At 48.0% G+C, this 26,322-nt stretch overlaps 10 protein-coding genes across 10 annotated transcripts; 6 read left to right on the forward strand and 4 right to left on the reverse strand. All coding sequences in view use genetic code 12, as the record gives it.

The window, feature by feature from the left end:
- Positions 1 to 181: 181 nt before the first annotated feature.
- RPN6 (proteasome regulatory particle lid subunit RPN6) lies at positions 182 to 1,459 on the forward strand (the record flags this gene model as incomplete). The annotated part of the gene is made up of 1 exon (XM_029032409.2): positions 182 to 1,459. One exon carries the CDS (start codon positions 182 to 184, stop codon positions 1,457 to 1,459), a length of 1,278 nt encoding a protein of 425 aa, XP_028892724.2.
- A 30-nt stretch (positions 1,460 to 1,489) lies between these two features.
- Positions 1,490 to 3,844, reverse strand: NUP84 (Nup84p; the record flags this gene model as incomplete). The annotated part of the gene is made up of 1 exon (XM_029032410.2): positions 1,490 to 3,844. One exon carries the CDS (start codon positions 3,842 to 3,844, stop codon positions 1,490 to 1,492), a length of 2,355 nt encoding a protein of 784 aa, XP_028892725.2.
- Positions 3,845 to 4,600: 756 nt separating this feature from the next.
- Positions 4,601 to 5,206, reverse strand: FGR16 (U4/U6-U5 snRNP complex subunit; the record flags this gene model as incomplete). The annotated part of the gene is made up of 1 exon (XM_029032411.2): positions 4,601 to 5,206. The coding sequence occupies one exon, from the start codon at positions 5,204 to 5,206 to the stop codon at positions 4,601 to 4,603; it is 606 nt and encodes a 201-aa protein (XP_028892726.2).
- A 260-nt stretch (positions 5,207 to 5,466) lies between these two features.
- On the reverse strand, positions 5,467 to 6,510 carry CJI96_0001057 (uncharacterized protein; the record flags this gene model as incomplete). The annotated part of the gene is made up of 1 exon (XM_029032412.2): positions 5,467 to 6,510. One exon carries the CDS (start codon positions 6,508 to 6,510, stop codon positions 5,467 to 5,469), a length of 1,044 nt encoding a protein of 347 aa, XP_028892727.2.
- Positions 6,511 to 7,792: 1,282 nt separating this feature from the next.
- Positions 7,793 to 8,572, forward strand: ARL3 (Arf family GTPase ARL3; the record flags this gene model as incomplete). Its single annotated transcript, XM_029032413.2, has 1 exon — positions 7,793 to 8,572. One exon carries the CDS (start codon positions 7,793 to 7,795, stop codon positions 8,570 to 8,572), a length of 780 nt encoding a protein of 259 aa, XP_028892728.1.
- A 1,185-nt stretch (positions 8,573 to 9,757) lies between these two features.
- On the forward strand, positions 9,758 to 14,702 carry CJI96_0001059 (uncharacterized protein; the record flags this gene model as incomplete). Its single annotated transcript, XM_029032414.2, has 2 exons — positions 9,758 to 12,482; positions 12,535 to 14,702. The coding sequence occupies 2 exons, from the start codon at positions 9,758 to 9,760 to the stop codon at positions 14,700 to 14,702; spliced, it is 4,893 nt and encodes a 1,630-aa protein (XP_028892729.2).
- Positions 14,703 to 16,419: 1,717 nt separating this feature from the next.
- CJI96_0001060 (Sec63 complex subunit SEC66) lies at positions 16,420 to 17,067 on the forward strand (the record flags this gene model as incomplete). Its single annotated transcript, XM_029032415.2, has 1 exon — positions 16,420 to 17,067. One exon carries the CDS (start codon positions 16,420 to 16,422, stop codon positions 17,065 to 17,067), a length of 648 nt encoding a protein of 215 aa, XP_028892730.2.
- A 345-nt stretch (positions 17,068 to 17,412) lies between these two features.
- On the forward strand, positions 17,413 to 21,264 carry SEC3 (GTP-Rho binding exocyst subunit SEC3; the record flags this gene model as incomplete). Its single annotated transcript, XM_029032416.2, has 1 exon — positions 17,413 to 21,264. The coding sequence occupies one exon, from the start codon at positions 17,413 to 17,415 to the stop codon at positions 21,262 to 21,264; it is 3,852 nt and encodes a 1,283-aa protein (XP_028892731.2).
- A 294-nt stretch (positions 21,265 to 21,558) lies between these two features.
- COX5 (cytochrome c oxidase subunit Va) lies at positions 21,559 to 22,008 on the forward strand (the record flags this gene model as incomplete). The annotated part of the gene is made up of 1 exon (XM_029032417.1): positions 21,559 to 22,008. One exon carries the CDS (start codon positions 21,559 to 21,561, stop codon positions 22,006 to 22,008), a length of 450 nt encoding a protein of 149 aa, XP_028892732.1.
- Positions 22,009 to 22,182: 174 nt separating this feature from the next.
- Positions 22,183 to 24,894, reverse strand: SWE1 (tyrosine protein kinase SWE1; the record flags this gene model as incomplete). The annotated part of the gene is made up of 1 exon (XM_029032418.2): positions 22,183 to 24,894. One exon carries the CDS (start codon positions 24,892 to 24,894, stop codon positions 22,183 to 22,185), a length of 2,712 nt encoding a protein of 903 aa, XP_028892733.1.
- Positions 24,895 to 26,322: the final 1,428 nt, after the last annotated feature.

Genomic DNA, 26,322 nt, shown 5'->3' on the forward strand with positions numbered 1-26,322 from the left:
TAGGGTTACTCGGACTACTTTACTTCAGATTTCGTATAAAGAGGACCTCACAGCCCTGTTTAAATTGTTACTATCCACCTTTTGCTGGGGAGTGTGTCCGGCACAAAAGTCGCCAGTAGTAGAGGCAAATCGACCTATTCAAATCTCCACATACTGAAAAACCACAACCAAAATCACACACATGTCTGACCACATAGAATCGATAGAGCAGGCGAGAACGGCAGCTTCACAAAAAAAGTACGAGGAGGCTGAATCTAAATACTGGCTGGTGATCAACGCCAAAGTTGAAACAGGCGACCAGAAGGAGAGAACGAAGTTGTTGCAAGACCAAGAGGTAGCAATTCTCGAGTTGGGCAAGGTATATCAGGAGCTTAAAAACTATGAGAAATTGCACACGTTGATCAGTGACTCGAGATCTGTGTTGGGTGGGTTTGCCAAATCGAAAACTGCCAAGATCGTGAAGTCTTTAGTAGAGGACTTTGATGCTATTCCAGGCGCTTTGGACGTGCAAATCACCTCAATCAAGCAATCTATCGAGTGGGCCATACAGAGCAAGTTGTCATTTTTGAGGCAGCAGTTGCAGTTGAAGTTGTCTGCCAAATTCTATACTAAGGGTTCCTACCAGGAGGGCTTGAAGATTATCACAGAATTGTTGAGGGAATACAAAAAATTGGATGATAAGTCGTCTTTGGTAGAGGTGCAGTTGGTCGAGTCACAAATTTACCACGCATTGAGAAATATTCCCAAATCAAGAGCTGCGTTGACCAGTGCTAGAACATCTGCCAACTCTATTTACTGTCCTACGATATTGCAGGCCGAACTCGATTGCCAAAGCGGTATTTTGAATGCAGAAGACAAAGATTATAAGACCGCCTTCTCTTACTTCTATGAATCTTTCGAGGGATTCAATTCTCAGAGCGACGAGAGAGCCATCGTGGTGTTGAAGTACATGTTATTAACGAAAATCATGTTGAACTTGATCGATGATGTCAAGACAATTCTCAATAATAAGAACGTCATCAAGTATCAGTCAAAGGACATCGATGCAATGAAAGCCATCGCTACAGCATACTCAAACAGATCCTTGAAGGAATTTGAGAATGCTTTGCTCGCATATTCTGCGGAGTTGAAGTCCGATCCCATCATTAAAAACCATTTCAATGCCTTGTATGATAACTTGTTGGAGCAGAACTTGCTCAAGATCATCGAGTCATACAGTGTGGTCGAGTTGTCACATATCTCCAAAAGCATCGGCTTGAATCTTCAACAGGTCGAAGGCAAATTATCGCAAATGATTCTAGACAAGGTGTTTTACGGGGTTTTGGATCAGGGAAATGGCTGGTTGATCATCTACGATGAACCGAGGAAAGACGCCTCTTACGAGGCTGCCCTCAGCTTGGTCAAAAATTTGTCGGGAGTTGTAGACTTGTTATCTGAAAAGGCTTCTGCTTTGAATTAGCTAATTTTAGTACACTAATAGATGAATAACTCACGCAAATATACCTTTCAATCCTTTTTCACTGGCAACAATAGCTATGTCACCAGTCAAGCAAACAAATTCGTTCAATCTGCCGCACGAGATGAACCTCTGCAAGTAGTCATTTGCGCTATCATCGGCAATCTCATTAATCAAGTTGAACGCCTGGCGCATGTATTTCCAATCTGTTCGCCTTGATTGTTGAAGAACTTGTAAGAGCTCTATAATAAAATAAGGCACGTAGATGTTTCGGTATTCCTCATATATCTCGGTCAGCTCTTCGTCCATTGAAGAAGTGGCTGCGTCCTTGAACCAGGTACTGATAAGATTTCGTAATTTATGGATCGTTTTTTGAATTGACTTTTCCAAATCCTTCGATTTCCAGAATTCGGAAAATTGACTAGAATTAATGTCCGTTCCAACAAAGCTCTTCCATTGATTCAAAAGCTCAAGAGTTTCCACGAGATCTTGATACTGTAGCAATTCTTGTCTAACTTCTTCAGATACAATTGCTGGGGGACTGTTCCCGTCAAGCGACTTCGTCTGAACGTAAAAGTCATAGTCTTTTAAGAGAGTTTTAAAATTTTTGTTGGCACTAAAGGATTGAACGGCTTTCACTCGGCCGGTTAGAAGGAAACGACGCATGAGAACCTTCGTAGCGTTAATGGCATCCTCGTACATATCCTTATCGAAAAGCCAATCCACTGCTCTATAGAGCTTTACGTCTGTAGGGTCAACAACTGTGTCGGCAATCACGACGTCACCATTTTGGTTGTAATGATCCTCCGTCTCCAACATCACTCTTTCGACAGTTCTCTTCAAAACATTGTAGATTTTATTATCATTGTCAGGTATGTCTTCGGTGGCAGAGCTAGCTGGGGTCTCGTCGCCCGCAGACGAAACGTCGAATCTGTTGAGAATGCTTAGCTGTCTAGCTCTCTTTTCTGGATCTGTGATTGTCGATAAGAAGATAGAGTAGCACTCACGCACGTCCTTTTCATCCGGAATGAAGGTCATGTAAACAGGAACAAGATCCTCCAATCCGAGATCAGATAGCCTTGAGATATAGCGTGTTATGATGCGCGTTGGGGTTTTCGACCCATCATGAACATTGAGTATAACCGTCATGACTGCTAGATGTGTGAGAATTCGTAGAAGCTGGTAATCTTGAGCAATGTCTGCTTGATCTGCCTTGAATGCATTATGTAAGAAAATATTGAGCTGGTCAATCATTATGCTGCCCATTATGACCCTGAAGGGGTTCTCACTTTGATTTTTCTTTTGCAGAATAGTATTGAGGATGTCGTCGACGGACTGAAATTGGGGAGTTGGCATCAGCACCGTCCGGAGCTTCTCATCCTCTGGAATGAGCTTCTCAACAAACACCAAAATATGGTAGGTAAGTAGTTGATATAGGTAAACAAGGAGGCATTCTTCCCAGCTGTGTTCAGAAAACTTGACGTTCTCGGTAAGGTCTCCACCACTTAGGAAAGAATAAATAAGACGCTCGTAGTAATTGATGTTTTTCTCCTGAGAAAGTTTGTACACCGTTTGTTGCCACAAATACTTGTGACGAATCCCTGAGGGCTCTGCCTGATCAGTGTCGATTTCCATATCTTCATCATCACCTGGTACTTTATCCACAACTGGATCATAGTAGTCTTGAATAGCGCCCAACAAGATTAGCCCTAGAGTGTAGTTGCCTGTCTCATTAGCTAAGTCCAGAGCCCCCTGGTAGTCACCTGTGAGAAGGATCTGGTATATCTGAGAAAACACAACCGAATCGGTCTCTGTATCTTCCGGAGCGATCTGCTTATTTTCACGCAATGGCGCATCCAGATCTATATTTGTAACGAGCTGGGAAGAGTTTCCTCCAGCATTTGCAATTGCAGATAAGGCCCTCGTTTTCGCCTTAAGTGTAGTTTGCAACCATTTCAGTTTCTGCGAGTCTTGAAGCGGTTCAAGCGCACATCCGGGAGAGTTGTACTGTAGCCATTGTATAATCAAGAGCATTTCCTTTAGCTTTGGGTTTTTTGACAAGAAGGCTTCTCTTTGAACTCTCAATGAAGCGTACGAAAGAGCATCAAATTGCTTGTTCTCAGACAATCTAAACGAGTAGAGCAACTCAAACAAATGCCATATTTTCGTTTCGAGATTCCAGTTCTCAAACTCGCTCTTCGCGTCTTCGTCAGTTCCTAGTTTCTGGTTCATGGCCAATGCGATCTTTGCTGAGATACCTGTGAAGCTCTTTACTATGGCAAACGGATCGTCGCCAGCATTGCCCAATCTGTAGTTCTCTAGAACACGAGCAAATTGAGTCTCTGCTGGCTCCAGCAAAGGGTCAGCGAAAATGGTGCTTTCTTCCATTGCACCTGGATAGGCTATAGGTTAAAAGTTGTAGTAAACAAGAGATGATTTTTTAATGCGCGAGCTGTAGACAGTAGCTACTATGGAGTGGGCCAGAGCACGGTGAAATTGAAGATTGCATGGTAGATCAAAAGTTGACTCTTAAGAAGTTGGTCATTTCATTGCATTATAATGGTATTTTCTCTTTTTCTGATTACGTTTACATTCTGGGTCGTTCCTTGTCTTGTACTCACGGAGCACCTCGGTCCTAGTAACTGTTTCGCAGCCATTTAGACTTGACGAGCAGTTGAACACTTCAATGGTCTCATTTAACAGTTTGTTCCCATTTATATAAGTGAGAACCGGTCTCGGGTCTTTTTCAGTCATAAAGTTGCTCGGCTAAATTGGCCCTCTTGATATGAAAAATGCCTGTTTCTCCATAGTCATCGAGATTCCAATCATTCAAACATCGCTTTAAAGCCATTATTTATACATTCGTTAAACATGTTGCAGGTTATTCTGTAACACAGTGGTTGCAAAAAAGTCTCTCTTGTTTTAAGTCTGCGTCATTGGCCACTTTCACCAACTCTGCATCAGCACCAACACCAACACAGGCTTTCGTCTATTAATTTCCTCGAAATCCACCCAAAACCTCAGGCTCGTCTCTAAATGAGGGCTCTGTTTACGAAAGATGACTTTATTCTCACATGAAAGAATACGAAAGCACTGGAACCGATCCAGCAGGCTCTGTGACTGAACCACCCACCGTTGTGTGGTCTAATCAGAATCACTTTCGTAACTATCATCTTCGCTGTCATTGTCACCACCATAGACCCTCACTTCAGCCTCTCCCTTCTCCACATACACCTTCCTTGGTGCAATATACGGGAGCGTTAAGTCCACCACGCTCTCTTCCTCCACCAACATATCCACCCACTCGTCCATGTGGACCAACTTGTAGTGGATGGGCAAATCGTTCTCGAATCTTGGGGTTTTCAATTGCATTCGTAGCTTCCGATAGTCCTTGATGTACTCATCGTATAAAGCGTACATCTCTTTGGCATCAAACACTAAGCGGCAGTACACTAGCGCCAACGCAGTGAGATACTTGAACTCTTTGTAGCCATTCTGAGTTAGAAGAAGCTGAATTATAGCAGGAGAAGGCTCCAACTCGAGAAGCCGTAGTAGGCAGCAGAGAAAAGGACTGGGTCTGCCTGCTTCGTCCGTGCCACCCACAGAGTGCACGTGCTCGACTATTACGGGCACAATTGACGACTCGTTGGTAAGGTAAAGTTTCTCTTTGTAGAACAAGGAGTCTTGGATGCGATGGCGTACGATTGGGCCAATCAAATAGGCCTTGTTTTCCGCCCTTCTTTTGTCCATGTGGTAGTAGATGCGCACTGTGAGTACTTGATGAGACACTGTGGGGCAGCCATGAAAAATATTGTTCAATTGATAGAGTATTATAATTGAGGTTCTCACTTTTGCAAATTGTATCGCAGTCGACTACTTAGTCTCGCTCTTCGGCGTATCATGGTGTTTAATATCTGTACTACGTATGGCTGTAAAGCTGATAATCACTATAACATTAAAACTATACGCACTTTAAGTAGTTTCTCTTCAACAGGCTATAGGTAAATTGCCTACTCGTCGTCCTCATCCTTGAACTCAATCTTGTCCAACTCAGACAAAAGAGAGGCCAACTTCTTGGCGCTGGTCTCCAAGTGGTCTTTTTGGACTTTGACGAAAATCTTCAAGAGGTCGACGTTCTTGGATGGCTTTAAGAGCTTTCTCATCTCCAAAACAGCAACTTCAGTAGCACTCACGAGCTCGTCCTCCTTGGCAATCAACTCTTCATCCTCCTCGTCCTGTTCGTTCGTTTTCTTTGACCTGGCCAAGTCAAACTCCAGTCTTGCCGAGTAAACACGCTTTCTCAACTCATTGACCTTGATGAACTGCTCGTTCAAAATGGCCACCAACGCATGGTTCAATTGTGCCATCACCTTTCTATCCTGCTCCAAACGAGAGGTGCCGATCTCAGTGTACAGAGATGAAATCTTCAAGAGGGCAAACGACAAGGTGTTGGAAGACTCCTTGAACTCTTCACTATACTTGTTGGCAATGGCAGCCAATTGGCCGTAAAGCGTCTTTGGCAACTGCGCAGAAACCGTCTGGATCTCCACTGTGTCGTCTCCTTCCTGAGACTGCTGCTGCTTATCCTCGCTCTGGCCCAAGAGCACTTTCTCCATTTCCTGAGGAGTCGACACGTTCTTCAATTGATTGAACTTGTTCGAAAGTAACCCACCGACATTGGCATCACGTATCTTCGAAATAGCCGTGTTTCCTGGAGGATAGTCGTAACTGACCACGCCATAAGTATCGTTGGTGAACTGGATCAAGTCAGTGTAAAGCTTCAACAAGACATCACAGTTTTTCTCCAAATCCAAGTAGTCGCTGGGCAACTCGCTGACCTCAATGTTGGAGCCAATGTGAGTTTGAGCCAATTGCTGCACCTGGTGCAATTGCGTCGAGATAAGACTTTGGGTCTTTTGAGTGAACGGCTGGATCGACTCCTTCAACAGCTCAGAGTACTCCAGCACGGCCTTGCCGCCGTTTTGGAAAGATTTGGTGATGTTGTCGAGATCGACTTTGGGAAGCGATTCCTGGATCGACTTGAAGAAAGACATAGGAAAAAGATGAAGTTGTTGTTGATGTTTGGTGGTAGTTTATCGAACACTAACTAGGGAGTCAGTCCAGCACTGCATAGCCATGTGCGACAAGCACTAGGTGGATGTTTCTGAAGATGGAAGAGTAGAATGATGGAAGGAAAAAATTGTGGTCGGGAAAGAGGAGCTGAGAGTCTGCAACGGAAGCAAGATGTTGGCTGTCCAAGTGCCCAGTGTTTGCTGTGTATGCTTAGTGTTTGTGTGTCTATGGTTGTGAGTACTTTTCGCAGCCACACAAGCTTCAGAGTAGCATAGACACAAGTGACAAATGAAGACTTAGGCTGGTCTCAAGGATCAACTTTATGGACCATGAAAGCAAATCATATCTTGCCCAGGTGCTAAAACAGTCTTGAGAAATCTACAGTAGTGATCCTGGTCAATGTACTGGCCAGTAGGTGTCGAAGTTATGAATGACTGAACTGATCTGCTCCTCGAGTTTGAATAGAACACAAAGCCCTTTATTTGATTCAGAAAAAGTCCTTTCTAGCCATAGGAGCCTTTAACCTTTCAGGATATTTGCTCACTTGGTTAATAGTACGCTCATCTCAGCTGCTTGTTAGTCAACCTGCCATTTGAAACCTGTCAATCAGAATAAAGTTCTACTATCGAATTGACAACTCTCTTCATAGAATCTCAGTTGTCCCTATCTGTATATTCATCATGTGAAAAAGCAGCCAACATACGTTTTTGTTGAGAAAGATGCAAATCAAACAAGTTGAAGGAGATGAGGAAGATTAAAGAATTTTAGCGAAGAGGTGCGCTTTTATAGTAGAACATCGCGGCACGGGTGTCTGGGAAAGCTACCCGGTATGATGCCACCAGAATGAAAAAGATCAAATGAAACATTCAGTAGACGAGAAAATGTTACCTCAGCCGTAAAATCTTTTATCTCAAAATTTTTCTGAAACCGCCTCAACAATTGCTCCATTAATGCTCTGGAACTTAGTTGAACGCTTTTGTTCCTCGCGAGACTGGTGGCTGCGAAAATCTCCTGGAAGTCCACTTCCACATGCCACAAAAGCATCGACCCACGCTACTTACAAAACACCAGAAAAAAAAATCAAGTTTTACTCGACTACCTGATAAACTCATCCGAAGAATTTCCCTAACCCTATAAATCTTAACCAAATTCAAGTCTCAATCCTTCGTCGTCCATCGGTTCCACCTCCATCTTCGGCGCGCCTCGGGCCAAAAAACAGTTAACTATCACCTTCAAAGCTCCACATCTTCTGCTCCACGTCCCATGTTTCACCTTGCGCTGTCGCTATACACTCAATACAGCAGAAGAGAGCAGTACAACGTGCTTATCTTGGGGCTTGACAATGCCGGCAAAACAACGTTTCTCGAACACATTAAGCTCCTATACCCATCTCCCAATGAGAGTCTGGCGCAACAGAACAAGCGCAATGCTAGTGCTGGCTCGAGCTTGACGCGAAATTTGCAGCAGCCAGACAACTCTCTGAGCTCTAGCAAGAAGGAAGCTGCTGATACGGTGAAAATCCTAAAGGGAAAGCGGGTGTTGCCTACAGTGGGTCAGAATACAACCACCGTACGTTACAAGCCTAGTGAAGGCGCTACGGGGACAGCTGCCAGTCTAAAGAACATTAACTTGAAATTCTGGGATTTGGGTGGCCAACGGTCTCTTCGAAGCATGTGGTCGAGGTACTATCGCTCGTGCCACGGCATTATATTTATCATTGACTCTACAGATACAGATCGGTTCTCTGAGTGCTACGAAACGCTCATGGAGATAGCAAACGATTCGCTGTGGAAAGTGGATGGAGGCGACAGTGTCAATGTGCCCATTCTCATGCTAGCGAACAAACAGGACTTGCCGCAGGCGGTAGACTTGATTTCTTTGAAGACAGGGGTGTTCATAGAAGTGGTGAGTCAGTTGGAGGCCACAGACTCGAAATTACTTCCTGTATCTGTGCTAGAGAACCAGGGTATACGAGAGAGCTTGGAGTGGTTGGTGACGAGACTCGTGTACAACAAGGGAAACAAGAAACCCGAGTACAGGTAAGGCGATGGTAGCGACTGATAAACTTTAGGCGAAAGGCAAGTGCATAGGTGTTGTTTATCGCAGCTTCAGCTAGCAAAGTCGTTCAATAGGCGTCATGGGGCGACATCGCAGCATCTACAATGCTGAATCCACTGCAACTCTTGCATACTAGAAACTAAAAAGCCAACCGATAGAAGCATGCAATCAAGGAGCCATTGTGTGCTCAGTGTCTGCGAACCCTCGGTCAATGGGGATTCGAGGACTTCTAGATAATTACATCAGGGTAATATACAGCGAACATGATGTGCCCGATAGAAGTGGGCCCCCAACTCAACCAGGACAAAGCTTCTTTGGATTCAAGGAAATGATAGCAGAAGTCCAATTACATACTCGTATCTGTTACGCTAACTTCAACTCTGACACCTAGTACCCTTTGCCACTCATTGAGCACTGTCTCAATTTCGCAGCCATTCCCACCGCAGCCTAACCTCATACTATTCCATCTCTTTCTCACCCACCGATGCCACGGTCTGCTCCCTAGCGTCGTTAGCAACCTAGCGTCCCATCTTGCTCCAGATAGCCTTCTCCACATGACCCAATGGTGACAGGTTTCGCCAGACGCAGAATTACGCCATCGCCGCCAACGTCCGTGGCGGTATGCAACGCAGCCAGGGCCAACGAAAAAAAAAAGAACCTGTGTGCGATCGTCAGTGGGGCTCTGCCCAGAGCCTGCCTGGGCGAGAGGCTCGGCTTGAGGGGACGCACAAAAAGCTCACTCTTCACTGCCTTTCGTGCCAGAAAGTAACCTCGCCCCCGCCTCATCCCCCTGCCTGGTCTCGTCTGAGCGTCATAACCTTCGGTGCAGCAACCTGGTGAAGGACAGCAAGTGATGGCCCGAAGTGACGAACGGTGCGGTGCTGGTAGAGGCAACTGAAACAACATGAGGTCAATTGAGCCAATTGAAATGAGAGAGACTCAATTGACATAATCAAAGACAACCAGGCGGTCGCCCACTCCCTCGTTGGCCCATTTGGTCGTTGTAGCAATAGTGTTGCGCGGAAGTCATCAGGGGCAGCAGACCCAGGGCGAGGTGCATGTAGACCAGAGGATTAGCAAGCTTGCAAATTGCTCCACCCTAGTACATATAGCAAGCAGTGCCCAATTGCAAACTTCAACTCCCTTTCATACTACACCTTCATCTTCACCATGGCTGACGGTTTCATGAACAAGCTTAAGCACACCTTCAGCTCGAAGGAGAAGAAGCACGACAAGATTGTCCGGGCAGCTTACCGCGCCGGCAAGCGCAGGGCCCACACCGAGGCCGGCACCAAGGGCGAGCCCACCACGCTGAGCTCGAGCGCCCTGTCGAGCGACGAGAGCCATGCTGCTGGCGCGAAACACGCCGCCCATCTGAAACAGGCCACTGGGCTGGCTGCACCAGGACAGACGTTTGGCCAAGGCTCCGACCCTGCGGCCGCTAGTGCTGCTGGAGCCGCCTTGGGAGCTGGAACGGGCGCTGGAGCAGGCGCTGCTGCCAGTTCTGGCTCTGGTTCTGGTTCGTCCGAGGGCAATGTGGTTCGTTCCACCAACAAGGGCCGTGTGGTGACGCTGCCTCCTCGGGTTTCGCGCAAGCCGTTGGACAAGGACTGGGGAGGTGACTACACCAACGAGAAACAGCCCACCGATGTGACAGGCACTGGTCCCGACTCTGCCGAAAAGGTGATTGACAACAAGAACCCACGTTACGAGAACGACGCCAGCAATGTTCAAGGCCACGGCAAGTTTTTCGATCCTAAAGATACTCAAGGTGGAGTCTATGGAGCTGGTGCTGCTGGTGCAGCTGGCGCAGCTGGTGCAGCTGGCGTTGGCGCTACCGCCGCTGGTGTTGGAGGCAGTTCAGGCACCGGTGGAGGCTACGGTGAAGGCTCCGAGGCCACAAGAGAAGAGTTGCCAGCGAATCGCAACTTGAAGACAAAACCTGAGGCGTACGCTCGCCAGGAGCAGCAGGAGGAAGAGGAGCGCAAGATCTCAGAGCAGGCTTACGCTCAGGGCCACAAGCAAGCTACCGAAACGTACCACCAGGGCCAGCAGCAGGGCAAGAAAGAGGCCAAAGAAGGCAAGACCTCGGGCACTGACTCTGGCAGCAAACTTGATCCTTCCCAAGAGCACTCTAAAAACAGGTCCGCCTACAATGAAGGTGGCGTGAAGCAAGCGTACGACGAATTGAGCGGAGGCGCCGCTGGAGGTGCTGCTGCTGGAGGTGCTGCTGGAGGTGCTGCTGGGGGCGCCGCTGGCTCTGCTGTCGGAAGCAAGTCTGGCACGAAGAGCGAATCATCGAACATTGTCCACGCTGGCGAGCCACCTTCGTCCAGCAACTTCGACTACGACTCTGAGATCAAGCGCTTGGACCAGAACATTGCCACCACCCAGCGTGAGATCGATGCCATCCATTCGCAGAAGGGCGCCAGCGCTGGCGCAGGCGCAGGGGCCCCTTCAAAGGGCACTTTGGACCCAAGAGCGCAGGGCACCTCGTCAGGGCTGGGCAGAGCGCTCGCGGGCGCTGGCACTGGTGCTGCCGCTGGTGCTGCTGCTGGAACCGCTGCCGGCCACCACTCTTCCCACGAGTCCTCGCACCCATCTCAATCTAAAAAAACTGCTCTGTCTGACAACGACGAATATAAGGAGTACTACGACGCTGGCGTGAGAAAGGCAGCCTACGAGTCTGGTCAGTCTGCAGCTCGCCTGGGCACTGGCACTGACAAGGATGCTACAACAGACTCTCGTGGCCAGAGCCACACTGGCGAGGGTCTTGTGGTGGGCGCGGCTGGTGCACTCGGCGCCGCAGGCGTGCTCGCTTCGCAGGCTCTCGGTTGGGGACAAAACAAGGACAAAGAGACGCAGGGCGAAACCAATGCCTCAACTCACATTCCTGGTACTAGCCCCGGCGCTGGTGCTGGTGCCGGTGCCGACGATACTGCCACCACCAAGTCCGGTAGCTCAAGTAGCTACCTCGACTCTGCCAAGGGTGTTATTGCTGGCGCCTTGGGCTACAACCAAAAGTCTGACGAGACGCCATCTGGCGCAGAGCCAACCTCTGCTGCTAGCACCAAAGGCAATCCTGCCGCCGCACAAGGGTCTCAGGCAGGCGCTGCACGCGACGTGAGGACCGGCGGCGACCCTGAGGTGAAGCACGATGGTTTCAACGATCCTACCACCGGCGCAGCCGCTGGGTCTGTTGGCCACGACCGCAGAAGCGGTGCTGACGAGGCTGCCAGAGAGGCTAAAAAGGATGCTCAGCGTAGCACCGAGGAGTCTCAGTCGCAGACTTCTGGCGGCGGTTTCTTGAGCAAGCTAGGATTTGGCGGCGGCAGCGGCGGTAGCGGTAACAGCGGTAACGAAGACAAGACCACCTCTGGCAGTAGTGGCTCGGGCTCGCACGCACCTGAGAGCAATCTTGTGGAGACTGCCGCAGCCCACTCCGAGGAGGTCGCGCACGAGCCTCCACATAAAACGAACAAGAGCGCCACCGTTGAGTCTGGCAAGGATAAAGACACCATGGCCGCTTCATCTTCTAGTGGCGGTGATTCGAAAGCACCTTCTACGGAGCAGAAAACATCTGCGCTGACTCAATTGGAAAAGGACGCTGCCGAGCACAACCAAAAGCACGGTATCAAGAACGACGGCAGGTCGTTAATCGAGATTGCCGAGCAGGACGACCCATCAATCTCCAAGTTGCACCACGCGAAAGCCCTTAGCGGCGCCGACGATTTGGGCGAGGAACAAAGCAGCTCTGCGGCAGTCAAGGGGGACGTGCAGCAGGTACCAGAGACGGCATTGCACCCCAAGAGCGATTTCATCAACTCAGGAGGCAAGGTAGGTTCTTTGGGCGGTGTCAATGCTGAGGAGGCCACTCGATCAGAGACCAACGCGGGTAACCCGAGGCATCGCACGCCCCCATAAACTGACGAGCTCAACAAGCTCAGCGACGAAGGAGGTGAGCGAGGCGAGCGAGGCTCACTCGCTGAAGGACCCAGCTGGGAAGGATGCTGCCAAAAAATCACAAACATCGACGGAACATGCTCTGAGTACAGGGAGGTCGCTGGCCAACCCGTACTACCACGGCAAAGACTCCCCATTCTACGCTCCCGAGCGGGGAGGTACCCACCCTGCGCCCAGAGTCTCTGGCCAAGCGTACGTGACTGACGAAATGAGAGAGAAGCGTCGCAGAGAGGTTGAGGCCGAGGGCGCTGCGGCAGGAGCGTTGGGCATAGGAGCAGGCAGCTTTGGCGGTGTTCACCACAAGGAGCTGGGTGCGAAAGATACCACTACTTCTGCGCCACCTCCACATTCAGCATCCAAGAGTGCCGGCTACCTGGAGCAAGAGTTGTACGAGAAAAACATCATTGACAGCGCGTATGCTGCAGGCGTCAAGTCCGTTGCCAACCAAAAAGGTATCGGCCATGAAGGCTCCAGTAAGACGAAAGGAGAGCCTGTTGTGGAGGTGATCGGAGTGTCTGATCGCGACAAGGCGCAAAAAATCGCCCTCAAAGCTACCAATGAATTGGCCCGCCAGGGAAGAGACGTTCTGCTGGGCAAGATTGTGGTTGATGCGAACAAGCGAGAGATATACATTGAAGAGAATGCTGAGGACGCTGAGAGAACTCGCGAGGCCGAGAAGCACCAAAAGCTGGCCGAGAGGACTAGTGGAGGGGGTATCGCGGGTGCTGCTGTGGGTGCCGCTGCTGGAACTGCTGCTGCTGGCACTGCCGCTACCGCCGCTCCAGACGCTCCAGACGCTGCGTATGGACAAAAGAACCCCAGAGAAGTGGATCCCAGACAATTCCACAGCCAACACCAGGAGGTGAAGAGAGAGCTTGAGCAAGATGCCAAAGAAGGGCGCCTTGGAGATGTGGGGATGTCGCATCATTCCGGTCACTCTGAAGCTGGCACTGCTGCAGCCGCTGGTATCATTGGTGCTGCTGCTGGCGCGGGCGCGATAGCTGCACACGAGAAGTTCGGCAGTGGGCTGAAGACGCAGGCACACCACCCAGATGCATCGTTCTACCTGGCGAACCCGCGCGAGGTGGACCCTCGAAAGTACCATCTGCAGCACGAGAAAGTGAGGGAAGAATTGCAGGAGTACGCTGACGAAGGGCGGTTGGGCAGCGCTTCTGAGGCTGCGAAGCATTACAATACTGGCCTTGGAGGAGGTACGTCCTCGCACCCAGATGCTGCATTTGACGAGCCCAACCCTCGTGAAGTTGACCCCAGAAAGTTCCACAAGCAGCACGAAGTGGCCAAGGAAGAACTTGAAGAGTTTGCGCAAGAAGGCCGTTTAGGCAATGTCGGCGCTGGTTACGATCTCAACGAGGAATCTGCGGGTTACCATGAACCGTACCCCAGCACGTCGTCTGCCTCTGGTTCGCAGGCTGCTGGGGCTGCTGGAGCCGCTGGAGCCGCTGGTGTTGCTGGAGCCGCTGGAGCTGCTGGAGCAGCTGCTGCGTCTTCGAGAAGTTCATCTTCGTACCAGAACGTCAAGGTGATTGGGGTAAAGGACACTGCCGTTGCAGAAAAGTTGGCGCGACAGGCGGTGGCTGCAGTGCAAGGGCGAAGCGACATTTTGAAGCGCACCAAGGAGCTCAGAGTCGATTCGACGGGCGCCGTGACAGATCAGGATGGCCAATTTCTTATTCAGCTTGGACGTGGCCACGGTCTGGTTTCTGAAGATAGAGATGTGCAACCTCACGGCGGCGAGGTGACTCCTCCAGTTACAGGGAGCCAGAGTCAAAAACGGGATGTACCCGAGGCTGGTGCTGCTGCTGCTGCTGTTGGTGCTGCAGCTGCTTTGGCGGGCGGTGGAGTTGCGAAACTGAGTCCCCTCAAGCAAGGGTATCCTGGCCCAGAAACAGCGAAGGGGGCTGCTCCAACGCGCGACGAGCAGCCTCATTTCGGCTCGCATAACCGTCTGAAGTTCTACGCTGGCGGCACTGCTGGTCCTACTAGCCACTCTGAGGAAACTAGTATTGCCGCTACTTCTCCTGGCGCTGCCACTGGTACTGCTCCTGGCGCTGCCACTGGTGCTACTGGTGCTGCTTCTACATCTGAGACATCGCAGTCCTTGTACTCGATGCCCGGCTCGTTTGAATTTTGAGCTTTATTTTTCTAGACCTAATTGAATTGTTTTATTAATATAAGTATTCTAGTCACGGTACGTGAAAGAAGTGTGCATTGCATTTGCAGCCACACAAGCAAAGACTCCTTCTTGATAATATCTCTGTCAAAGCAAATTTATTCTGTTATCATGTTGATAAAACCAGGTAACCCTTTATGCACTTGATTGGGCTTGCTCCGTCACCGAACCCTCGAGTTTGTGCCCTCGCAGTAGGTAAAAGTAGCTCAGAAGCTGGGTGAAGTCTACCGGTGTCGTTGGGTGCGATACTGCCATTTCCTTACACGGCGCCTCCACTGGCACCGTCTCGGGTGACACCGCCCTCGTCAAGTGTATCGTAGCCTCCATGCTTCCTAAATTAATAAATCAACTAAGTTTGTTTCTTCCGCTCAAACGAGGGAGATGCTTGGATTCTTAAGTACCTTGCGCAGCCGAGCAATTGTGTGTCTCATCCCTTCTCCTTTTCATTGTCCCAGGCTGCTGCCTCGCTTGTTTTTTTTGCACCCATTTTCTTGTGCGAAGGGACGCCCTGGATTCCGCCAGACGAGACGCCGTTGCCTGGCGCCGAAATCGGGCCCTGGTGAGTACAAAATTTGTATCATGGGTTCCACTCGCCATTGATCCGGGCCACTGAAGGGAATTGAGAATAGTGACTGAGATTGTTACTTTAATTTTTTTTTCTTTTGTTCTTTTTTTTTCTTTCTTATTGTTGATTTATTTGTTTCTGAAGATCAATTACGATTTTCCCCATGTCGTGAATGCGGAGGGGTGGGAAGGAGGCAGCGCCAACGCCTCTGACCATAGTATTCTCCGACGGAATGACGGATGTTTCTGGACCGAAAGGACAAATGGGAATGTGTGAATCATGGAACCTTGCTTATGTTTTCAGGCTTTCTTCAAGATTACCTCGCATACTTTGCTTTGGCAGCTTGCGAGAGTTCACTCTTTTGCAGCCATTGAGACAGCAGTCAGTAAAAGTAAGTAAAAGAAAGAAAAATTTATATTAGTAAAAAAAAGAATCTCTTTTGATTTGACTCTAGAAGGGGCTGAAAATCATTTCAGCTATGTCGAATACCACCATTTTCTTATAATTCGGTATCAAGATATTATGGACTGTTGTTCTGCTGTCTGTGAGCAATAATAACCCTTTTCGTGATGCTTCTCACCATTGATACACAAGACACAATAACTAAAAAAGCTCCATGAGCTCACGACTTGCTTCCATCTTGAGCTCCATCAGCCTCAATGTGAACGGATTAACAAGCACAGAGATTATGCCTCCTTTTTTTCAGTACAGACTGAACACACAAATGAGACTTGACACTAGACGACCAAACGATCTACAAATCCCTATTACATAATCCCAACACAAGCTATAAGGTAAGATTCCTCATTAGTATCTCTTTTGAGTTTCACTTTACCATTTACGAGTTTGTGCTTTCCAGCTGATTGGGTGCAAATGCTCTTCAGTGAGCTCTAATTGCTCACCACAAAATCCTGTTATTGCCAACAAAAATGACAAGAAAGCTTCTCTCAACGTATCCATTTGAAATACCCAAACATAGCCTCCTTCTAAAAGAATGTCTTTCCTCTACCCCCATTCTGCTAACGTTGGGCTGCCTTTCCTGCACTTACCTTCCCATACAACTCTCGACAACTGAACAACTACACCTTATATTTCTTTCTTCACGTATTCACCATGGCTGAACCCGAGGAGGAAACCGCCCAGACGGTGGTGAAAATGTCGCTTGCGACGCCGCTTATCTACGTTTTCGTGATGCTTACGGCGTTTGCCACCTTCCTGATCTTGTACAGGCGTCATAGGCTCAAGAAGCTCGTTTCTGTAGAGCCCATTTTCGGCAGAAACTATCTGTTGGAGCTATATGAGATTTTACGGGAGAAATACCTCGATAAGCTGTTGCCAAAGGACCAGAGACCACCAGAGAAGGTTGTCAAGGCGGCGCTTTTGAGAAGAGCAGTGGAGACTATTAGAAGAACGTTGAAACTCAAAGAGAACGAGCCAGTGTTCAACAAATTGTATCAGGAAGGCTTGATTGGTGATGATGTGTATAAGCAGTTTGAGTTGCAGAACAAGGTGCAGCAGTTGGAGCTTAAAGAGATCGTGGAAGAGGCCCAGCTGTTTCACAAAGAGTGGCCTCCGCTGTTTTTTCCCGTGGTTCAGGAGATCTGCTACAATGAGGCTTTGAGAAGACGATTGCACGTCATGGACGAGCGCTCTGAACTGTTGTGTGAGTTGTGGAACTACTACGTGGAAAAGTCGGAGCCACGCAGCAAGGATGCGTCGCCAGCACCCGAGAAGAAGAAGAAAAAGAAGGCACAGGCGTAGATAATGCAAATTAGAGGCAGATCGAAACGCACGGGCCTTTAATATCGCCTGTGCTTGGCTCCCGTCCGGTGATCACAGTTTTATACGAGTACTGATTTCCGGCCACATGGAACTCTAAATGCATAACATGCAGATCAAGAGAGTACATCTCTGTAGATCAAGAGCAGTAAATTGGCTCCTTAATTTACACTACTACTAGTTCTATAATCCTTGTAGGCATACATCCATTGACTTTCCTGCACACAATCATACACTCCACTTCATGATTCCCACTTAATACTACCAACACATAACCTTCATACAAATCTACCAATTGACAACGACACTGCCCCAAGGAAGTCGAACATGAACTTCCACAACCTATCTCCTCGAAGGAGAAAGCAACAGCAGCAACAACAGCAGCAACCTCCCCAGCAGGCTGGAAGACCTTTACAAAAACACCCGGTGACTATGAAGCCCATGAATCCTGCTCAAAGGCAGCCGCCGCCACGGATGCCTGTAGATCCGAGAAAGATGATAGTTGATCAAATCATCAGAGATTGCTATTCAAAGTTCATTGTTGTTGATGGGCGCACTGAACCTGAAATTAAGTATAACACTCATTTGGGGATCCGAGAGTACTCTCTGTTTCCCCAGCTGCCACCTCCGTCAGATATTCCCCCCAGTCAGATTGGTGCTATCAAAAACAGAATTCTTGTAGTTGGTACGAAGTCTTCAGGAAGAGTGCTTCTTCAAAAGGGGAAATACAATGACCAAAAACATATATACCAGATTGGCCGTACATGGGACTTGGATGAACTTGTGGCGATATCGAGGACAGGGCCAGACTCGTTGATTTTGCAGTTGAACAAAAACTACTTTTGGAAGTCTGGAGAAGGGCCTGATAGGATGATGAAGTTCGTGCATCATTTATCGCTGATCTATGCAAAGTTCACGGGACGGTATCCTGAGCTCAATGGGATCACGCTCCAAGAACTCAATCTTCCGCCAATGGGTAGTAAGGAAGCCGGCTCACAGCATTCTGTGCAGCGGCAACAACAGCCGCAACAGCAGCTTTCTGCGAATACGTCCACGCAAAGCTTTGATCCCTCTCTCCACTATAAAGACCTTGACTTTACAGCCAATGGTAAGTTGCCTACAAAACCAATGGTTGTCATGGATGTCGACAGGCCTGGACTGAAAACAAGTCTAGTCGATGCAAGTTCTGCCTTCACGGAAGAGACAGCTCCAAAAACAGAGAAAAGTGAGAGATCATCACACCCATATTCTCAATTCTCCCCACTGCGTCTGGTCGAAGTTTCTCATGATGCTGGTGACGACACAACTGACTCTCACAGCTTTGTATTCGCTCCAGGCGATGCCCAAGCAAAACCTCTGGAGGAGAATCACATGCCTTCCATCTCAGAGTACGCTAGGACTAATGGAGGTGCCACCTCTCCATTGAGAAATTACAAGCCTGACAGATCATACAATCAAGGAAAGAGGGACCCGACAGAGCCAATTGAGCAGTCAGCGGCTTATGGCAGTGTTCTCCAGGAACAGCTCGAGGGAAATGACACCACCGAATCGCTAAACTTCCAATTCAAGGTTCCGACTGACAATGAGCTGTCTGTCCAGAGGGTGCTCACTCCTCCTCCACCTCCCGATGACGGCATCGAGGAGGTTTTTGGAGAGGTCACCCCAGAACAGCGCAGAACGTACAAAATGCCCTCTATACCTGGTGGATTTCCACAAGAAAGTGCTCCTCAAGAGAAGGATGAAGATGCGGAAACCTCGCGAGCGATTTCTGAATCTACGAAGCTTGACAGCGAAGATAATGGCATCGACAGCTCCATCAGGGAGATTGAAGACTTCATGGAGAGTCAGCTCACATCGAGCAAGAGTCGGAAGGCATCGCTTGCCCCACAAAGCAAGCAATCTCAAGATGAGGCCACAAGTGAGGTATCTAACGACGTCCATCTGGGTCAAGATTCCCTTAGAAGTCCAATGCTAGACGGTGCGGAAACCCCAATAACTGAGATTCAATCGCAAAGTGAAATGGCTAAACTAGCGGTTGATCCTGAGATTGACGATTTGCTTGAAGAAGTTGGATACGATGTCCTTGATACCACTGATGCTTTTGTTAAGAAACTTACCAGAGAGCTCAATCAGATTAAACGGAAGAACATAGAGGAGTTAACAACACTTGATTTCGGTAAGGACTCCCTTTCTAATGAAGTTGAAAATGCTTCGGGTGAGGTGGAGAACCTCATCGGCATCTTCAAAAGAATGGAAATCAGCTTTGACTTACTCGCTCCTCGCATCAATCACATTGAAAACAATTCAAAAGGGCTTCAAGTCAAGTCCATCAACAAGAAGATTCTTTTCAACGATTTGAACGAGATTTTGAATAAGGCCAGAGTAAATCCCTCTGATTTGCAACTTATAGCCAACTATGTGGAGTTCCAAAACCTTCACTCTATTCCTCTGTTGGAAAAAAAGTTGTCAGTTCTCTACGAAGCCTTGGGAGCTATTGGAAGTAGTAACACGTCTGATGATTTCAGCTCCATGCAAGCTTTGAAACAATATCAGCAGAAGTATGAGAAGACAGCAGTGGCCTTTGTCGACCACTTCAAGAAGTTTATGGAAGAGGAATTTGTTGTTACTATCAAGGGGCTCGCAGAAGAAATTGCCAACCTCTACCCCAGAAACTTGCTTGTTTCCTTCAAGATTTTCTTGGCGTATCTTGGTTTGTCTAGCTTTGTCAAATGTATTTCGGAGAAGAAATTGCTCCTCTTGAGTGAGAACGCCAATAGCTTATTGGCTGGGTTCTTGGACAGATATCTAACTGAACGCTTGAAACATGTTCAGCTGGCTGCAGATGCCAGCCCAAAAAGACTCTCAGGCAATGTGGAGACTATGTCAGCTCTTCGGAAGACAAAACTGGCTAGATTTGGCTCTCAAAGATTGATTCATCGCTTGGGTGGTCATTCTGAGGAGCATGACAAGAAGAAGGAAGCCACTCAGCCAGTGACCACTTCAAAGGGTCTCGCAGATCCAAGAGTAATAATGCGCTTGGTGCATGAGGCCCAAGAGCTTATACTCGTTGTACAGTTCTTTGTCGGTACTTTCTTTCATCATAACGATGTGGAAGACTACAGTCAGTATATCAAAAGCGTCTCGTTCAAAGATAGAATGGAGTTATTCGACAACCCTAATCTTGAACTGATCAACTACAAGGTGAGCTCGAATGACTTGCTCCGCAGCATGACAGCAATATTTGGAAACTATATATCTAAACTTATCAAAAATCTTACTCCACAGGAGATGATATTGCCGCAATTGCTCGTGGAATTAACTAAATTAATCAAGCATACCAGCGAAAAAGACCAAGACTTTGTTTGCTACAGCTTTTTAACAAAATTGGCGGATAGATACAAGAACATGTGGAGAAGGTTTACTTCCACTCATGTTGATTTATTGAATAAGTCTGACATCCGTGCAAGAGTGGGAATCTTACCGGCGATCAAGAATCTCAATGAAATAATTGTCCTCACGGAGGCCTCGATGCAAGAGGTTGGTGGTTACAGGGATGATGAAGCATCTAGGGAAATCGATGAAATGGTCAGCAGTACTTACGAGGAGCTCACGACTGCAGCCGTCGAGTTGTTCAAGAGAGACGATCCACTTCTCAAGTCTAATGCACACGATGAGAAAGAGCGAGCACACCGCAACGTCGCCATCCTCCAGAACATATTCGCTGTGTTGCAACAATTAAAGGGCATCAAGGCACGCCACACACAACACATGAAGGCTGAATTTGACAAGGTTTTCAACGAAACCCAGGATCAGTACTTCGATTATCTTCTCCACAGAAGTATCGGTAAAGTTATTGATTTTAATAATGCCGCCGAAAGCGCTGATGGAAAGACAAAGCACAAGAAAGAGGATAAGATTTTTATCAAGTCGATCATATCCAGCTACAACTCTAAAGAGTTACAACAAAAGATTAGCGACCTTCGTCGCAAGTTGGAGAAGCATTTCCTCATCGAAGATGATGTCAATGGCGAAGATTTACTCAAGAGGTTGTGGTCAGACATGGAGTACGCTTTTAGTACTATCTTCCAGAAGTTCGATAGGGGTATCAAGCAAGTTGATCGTGACTTTGAATTCCACATCACTATAGCAGAGATTCGTCGTCTTTTCGCATCTGTCTAAGCTTAATTGACTACAAACTTTTGACGTGTCTTGTCATGGTTGCAAAAATCCCCAATCAAAGCTCTGCATTTCAAAATCAGCCGACTCCAAGCGCTGGAGATTTTCTCCACGCATCGAAGAGAGTCTCTCGCGCTAGTGTGTGCGTGTGCCGCCCAACTTTTCTTCCAATGAGAGCGCACCATAAAATGGCTCCACTTACACTACTAAAACGTGAGGAAAAAATCAGAGACATAGCCTGAAATCTTCTCACCAAACAAGGAAACAAAACTTACTCGTCCTTTGCTATAATCAGAAATGCTTCGCCAAACTGCCCTCAGAGCTGTTCGTTTCCAGTCCACCGTTGCCAAAACGGCACCAAGACCATTGTCTAACGCATATGTTTCTCACTTGGAAACCAGATGGGAGAAGTTGCCTAAGGAAGACCAAACCGCTTTGATAGAGGAATTGAAGGCTAGACAAGAGTTGCCATGGCAAGAGTTGACTGTTGCCGAGAAGAAGGCTGCCTACTACATTTCTTTCGGAGAGTGGGGTCCAAGAAAGCCCTTGTACCTTCCTGGTGAAAAGAACAAGATCTTCTGGGGAACCGTGGCCGGCCTCGTTGCTGGTGTTGGATTGTTCGCTGTCATCAGATCATTCGCCCCAGACAGACCAGAGACATTCAACAGATCTTGGCAGGAGAAGTCGGACGAGTACTTGAAGTCCAAGAACGCCAACCCATTCACTGGTTACTCCCAGATCCAGTAAGTCGATTTATTCATTTCTCAGCTCAAAATCGCTCTCGTTGCATACCTAGAATGTGTCTAGCATAATAAAACAAACATTGGATAAAATGGTGTCATTGTTACTGTTGATGCCGCTGAGAAGAGTGCTTTGAGCTTTATTCTCAATTTCATTATGCACTATATGCTGCTATATGGTCTAGTCATCATCGTTAGGTCCAAACTCACCTTCGAAAATTGTAGCTCCTGCTTTTCTTTTGTTTTCAATCTCTTCACATTCGGGCATCTCCAAAATCTGTGTAGCTGTAGGCCGCTCGAAGGGACTGGGCTTCAACATGCGACTCACAAGTCTATCGAGATTATGCTTGTTCACAACAAGGAATTCAGGTGCATTCCTAGGAATGAAATCCTTCAAATTGTCAACATTTCCAGCGTTGCCAAGCAGTGAGGTAGTAGAGGGCCCGCCTTTACTGCCAAATGCGTGTGCTGCCGGTTGCAAAGGGTTATCACCGTTCATTGCATTTGAGCTGGAATGGTGATGTCCTGACGGAGGGAATTGGAGCGAATTTTGCGAGGATGTGTATGAGGTCAATGACGAGAAATTGTTATGGTTTAAAAAATCGCTGATATTGTCACTCGAGAGCTTGCCAGCGTCGCTCAAGTCTCCACTTCTGAGTTTTCTCCATGGAGTGCCGTTTCCTGGAAGAATAATATTCGTAGCGACTTCTAAGATTATGAGGCCAACACTGAAAATGTCAGCAAAAGGGGTATAGATTTTGTCATTTATCAACTCGGGGGCAATGTAATTCCGATCGCCTTCCAAATCGAAATCTTTTTCTAGGATTGGCAATTTGGTAGCAAGCCCAAAGTCACCGATCTTAAGGCATCCTTCGAAAGTAACAAATATATTTGCTGGTTTCAAGTCGAGGTGAAGAAAGTTCTTCAGGTGGATGAACTTAAGGCCCGACATGATCTCAATCAATATTTTCCAAACTCTGAATTCATCAACTTTGTAGTTTTTGTGCTCCTCGAGAAATGCTTGTAGAGTACCACCTTCACAAAACTCCGTCATGATGTAGTAGTAGTTGTTATAACTCCATGCCTCCACGAAAAGCACGAGGTGTTGCTTTCCTTCCTCGACTTCAGTTTCATCGTCAATGGCCGTGAGTGACCGCAAAGCTTCGACTTCACGACGAATTGACTCTCTTTCCAATTTTCCCATGACTTGTTTTTTCGTTCTCTTTATTGCAAATCTCTCGTTCTGAAATTTGCACTTGAAGGCGAGAGAAAATTGCCCGCTGCCAATATAATTGAGATTCTTCACACCAAATTTGCTTATAAGATGATCATCCAATTGATCAACAGTGTTAGTCTCTCCTAACTTTTCACCTCGTGTGCTAGTGGATATCGTGAGAGTCAGATCATAAAATGATCCTTCGAGGGCACCACTGGGTAGGTTGATCGTGGCCTGCGAAGAACCAACAGAATGTGACGGGATATTCAGCAATGGCGTGCAGGGTTCATCATGATCAGTATTGATAGGTTTATGATTGATTTGCACCTGCGGAGAACTGGTTCGAAGAGCGGCTAGCATTCTGTTCCTGCTGGTGGACTTCGTGGGTGTCTCTGGGATTGTGTCGTCTAGATCCAAATCATCATTGATGTCAAACTCTAGTTCGAGGGTCTTCTGTGGCTTTGTTGAAGATGCAATGTGGAAAAATGAGGATGATGTGTCAGCAGTGGCGGGTGCAGCAGCATTCCTACCCACTTCAATGGAGTGATCATGGCTTATGATGGAGTCAACCGATTCACTAACGGTGTTGGTATCTTTATTTAGCAAAGTCAAGGGGTTTCTTTTCATTGGTGTTTCAGGCGGTAGTTTTTTATTTGAGCTCGGCATTGAGCTCTTCTTCATTAGACCGGTAGACCTGAATGCCGTCTGCAACGGTTTCACAAACTTGTAAGACGTTTTGTGGGAGCCAGGTTGGTTCTCTTTATCTTTGCTGGGAAAGTTTGGTGTACTCTGGGCCATCTTTCGGCTCTTGGCCATATCCTTCACGTCGTCATGGTAAAAGGGAATGGTGGAGTTGGACTGAGTGAATTTCTTGTTTCTCAGCGGCGAGTCGTCCACGTTATTGTATGGATTGTAACCGCCAAAGATCGGAGACGAGCATCTGAACCCTTGCTGCGGGCTTACTTGTAGTGTTTTCATGTACGCATCTCTGTTGGCAGCGTTGGCCAAGGGAGACGTCTTCGACGGCGTGGCAGAGGCAAATTTGAGCGGAGACATGATCCTTATTTTGTTTCCGTTCTTAAACAACTTGTGGCTCTTCAATTCTGCCCCGGCCAGCACATCCTTCTGCTTGTTTGCCGAACTCGGAGACGGCGACTGGCTCACAAGCTTATGAGGGCGTTTGAACTTGTTGAAAGGTGTCGATTTGTCTAAGACCGGAGATTGGTTGGACGCATCGAATTTCGAGTCGATCGACAAGTTGAAGTACTTTGACGAGCGTTTCAACAAGGGTTTGCCTGGTGTGCCTGATAGATGATGGGAGTGGGACGAGTTGGTGGCCCTCAAGGTCGATGAGGTTTCATCATGGAAGCTGGTGTGGTCATCCTCGTCATCGTCTTCTTCGGTAAAGCTGCCAATGTCGTCGTCGATGCTAGGGTTTTCTGATGGGTGCATGTCATTCTTGACGTTAAAAGGCGGCGACTTGTTGATGGGTCTTTTAGGCTTGAGGTCGTCGGTGATGTCATCCAAAATCAACGAGTTGAACGACCTTGAGAAATTGTCATTGGAAAAGTAATCTAGGTCTGGCGGTTTCTGTGGGTGGCCGGGCTGGTGGCCCAGGCGCTGGTTCCGAAGAGACCTCTTGCCCCTTTTGCTTGGGGTGGTGGCCACGTCTTTCATGACGAGGAGGGAGCTGGAGCTGAGACTTGGGTGTTTAGTGATTGGTCCGGAGACAATTGAATTGGCAAGCGATTCTAGAAGTGGAAAGCTGGATGGTGATGAGTTGTAGGTGTAGGTGTAGGTATAGTCGAAGTTGTAGTTGGCGATGTGATGACAACAAAAGTCTGCAGGCAGGCAGGCGTTAAGACAGGGCGAAAGGCGAGGGAGCGAGGCGGTGGACAGGACTAAAAAAACAAATTACGTTCCAGGGCACAAGTTAGACGAGTCCGTAGTGCGAAAACAAGGGGAGGGGAGGCGGCGGCAAGAACAAGTTTTGGGCAAAAAGGCAGGTTAATTAGAGCATTGGCCGGGCGAGCGACTTGTGCGGTGCGAAAAAGACAGTGCCGGTGCGGGCAAGGTGCCGGGCCAATGTTTATGGAACGCGGGCTGGAGTAAACAACGCGGGCGCGGTCAGAGGGCCAGGAAACAGACAAGGGAGGCCAGGCTCAAATCACGTGGTTTGACGGTGTGGGAGATATACTACAAAGTGGCGGATACATTTTGAGCTGGGAGTGTGTGTTTCTTGTTTGGTTATGGGGCTGCCTGGTTTTCGGGTTGCTTGTTTTGTCGGGTGAATTGTTGGTGTATTCGTCCCAGTGAGGGACTCGCCTGCCTGGAGTCTTCGCACCTGTGGCCCAGGACGAGCGCCAGTTTGGGTGCAAATGAGACAATGAAGCTCAGCTACTCGTGACCTGGCGCTGGAAAGCACTAGAAATTGTTGTTGCCACGCTTTAGCTTTGTCTGGCTGAAGCGCAGGTTGAATCTGATCAGCGACTTCCAAATGGATGAGGATAAACTGTCGTGATGGTATCATCTAAGGTCACGGTGAGTGATCGCACGTTGAGCTGAGGCAGACTAAGCTCAGTGGGTTTTGGTAGTCGGCTCTATTGTCCAGACGAGTCCGACCACGAGCCTTTTGAGACTCTCACTTCTGAAGGAAAACTTCACTCTAAGTCAGTTATTCATGCGATATTTGCAATAGGTTCAATAGAGATCTCTCCATGCACGCTCGCAAATGGTGTCCATAGCTGTATCGTCATTAGCTTGAAGGATTCCATCAAGATTTAGCAAACTTCACGTCTACACTTTGGTGGACTACAATGCTGTAAACCTGTTCGAACAACACTGGTTGAAAACGTAATGATATCCGTTGCAAAATCATCACGAAATGTAGTATTGATATAGTAGAACCTACTAGCCACCAGATCACTCATAGCACTTCGACTCCTTGACTTAGGGCCAATCGACTTCTTCCATCCAGTGGTCCCCATAATTTGGAAGCCAGCGTCGCGCTAAAGCGACGACGTCTCCAGTGCGCTTTGTCTTGGGCCAGTGATTCACAAGCAGCACCTCACCCCACCACAAAATCCACTTTCAGCCGTAGTCTCC

Source organism: Candidozyma auris, chromosome 1, assembly GCF_003013715.1.
Source record: "Candidozyma auris chromosome 1, complete sequence".
In the NCBI taxonomy this organism is placed as follows: Eukaryota; Fungi; Ascomycota; class Pichiomycetes; order Serinales; family Metschnikowiaceae; genus Candidozyma; species Candidozyma auris.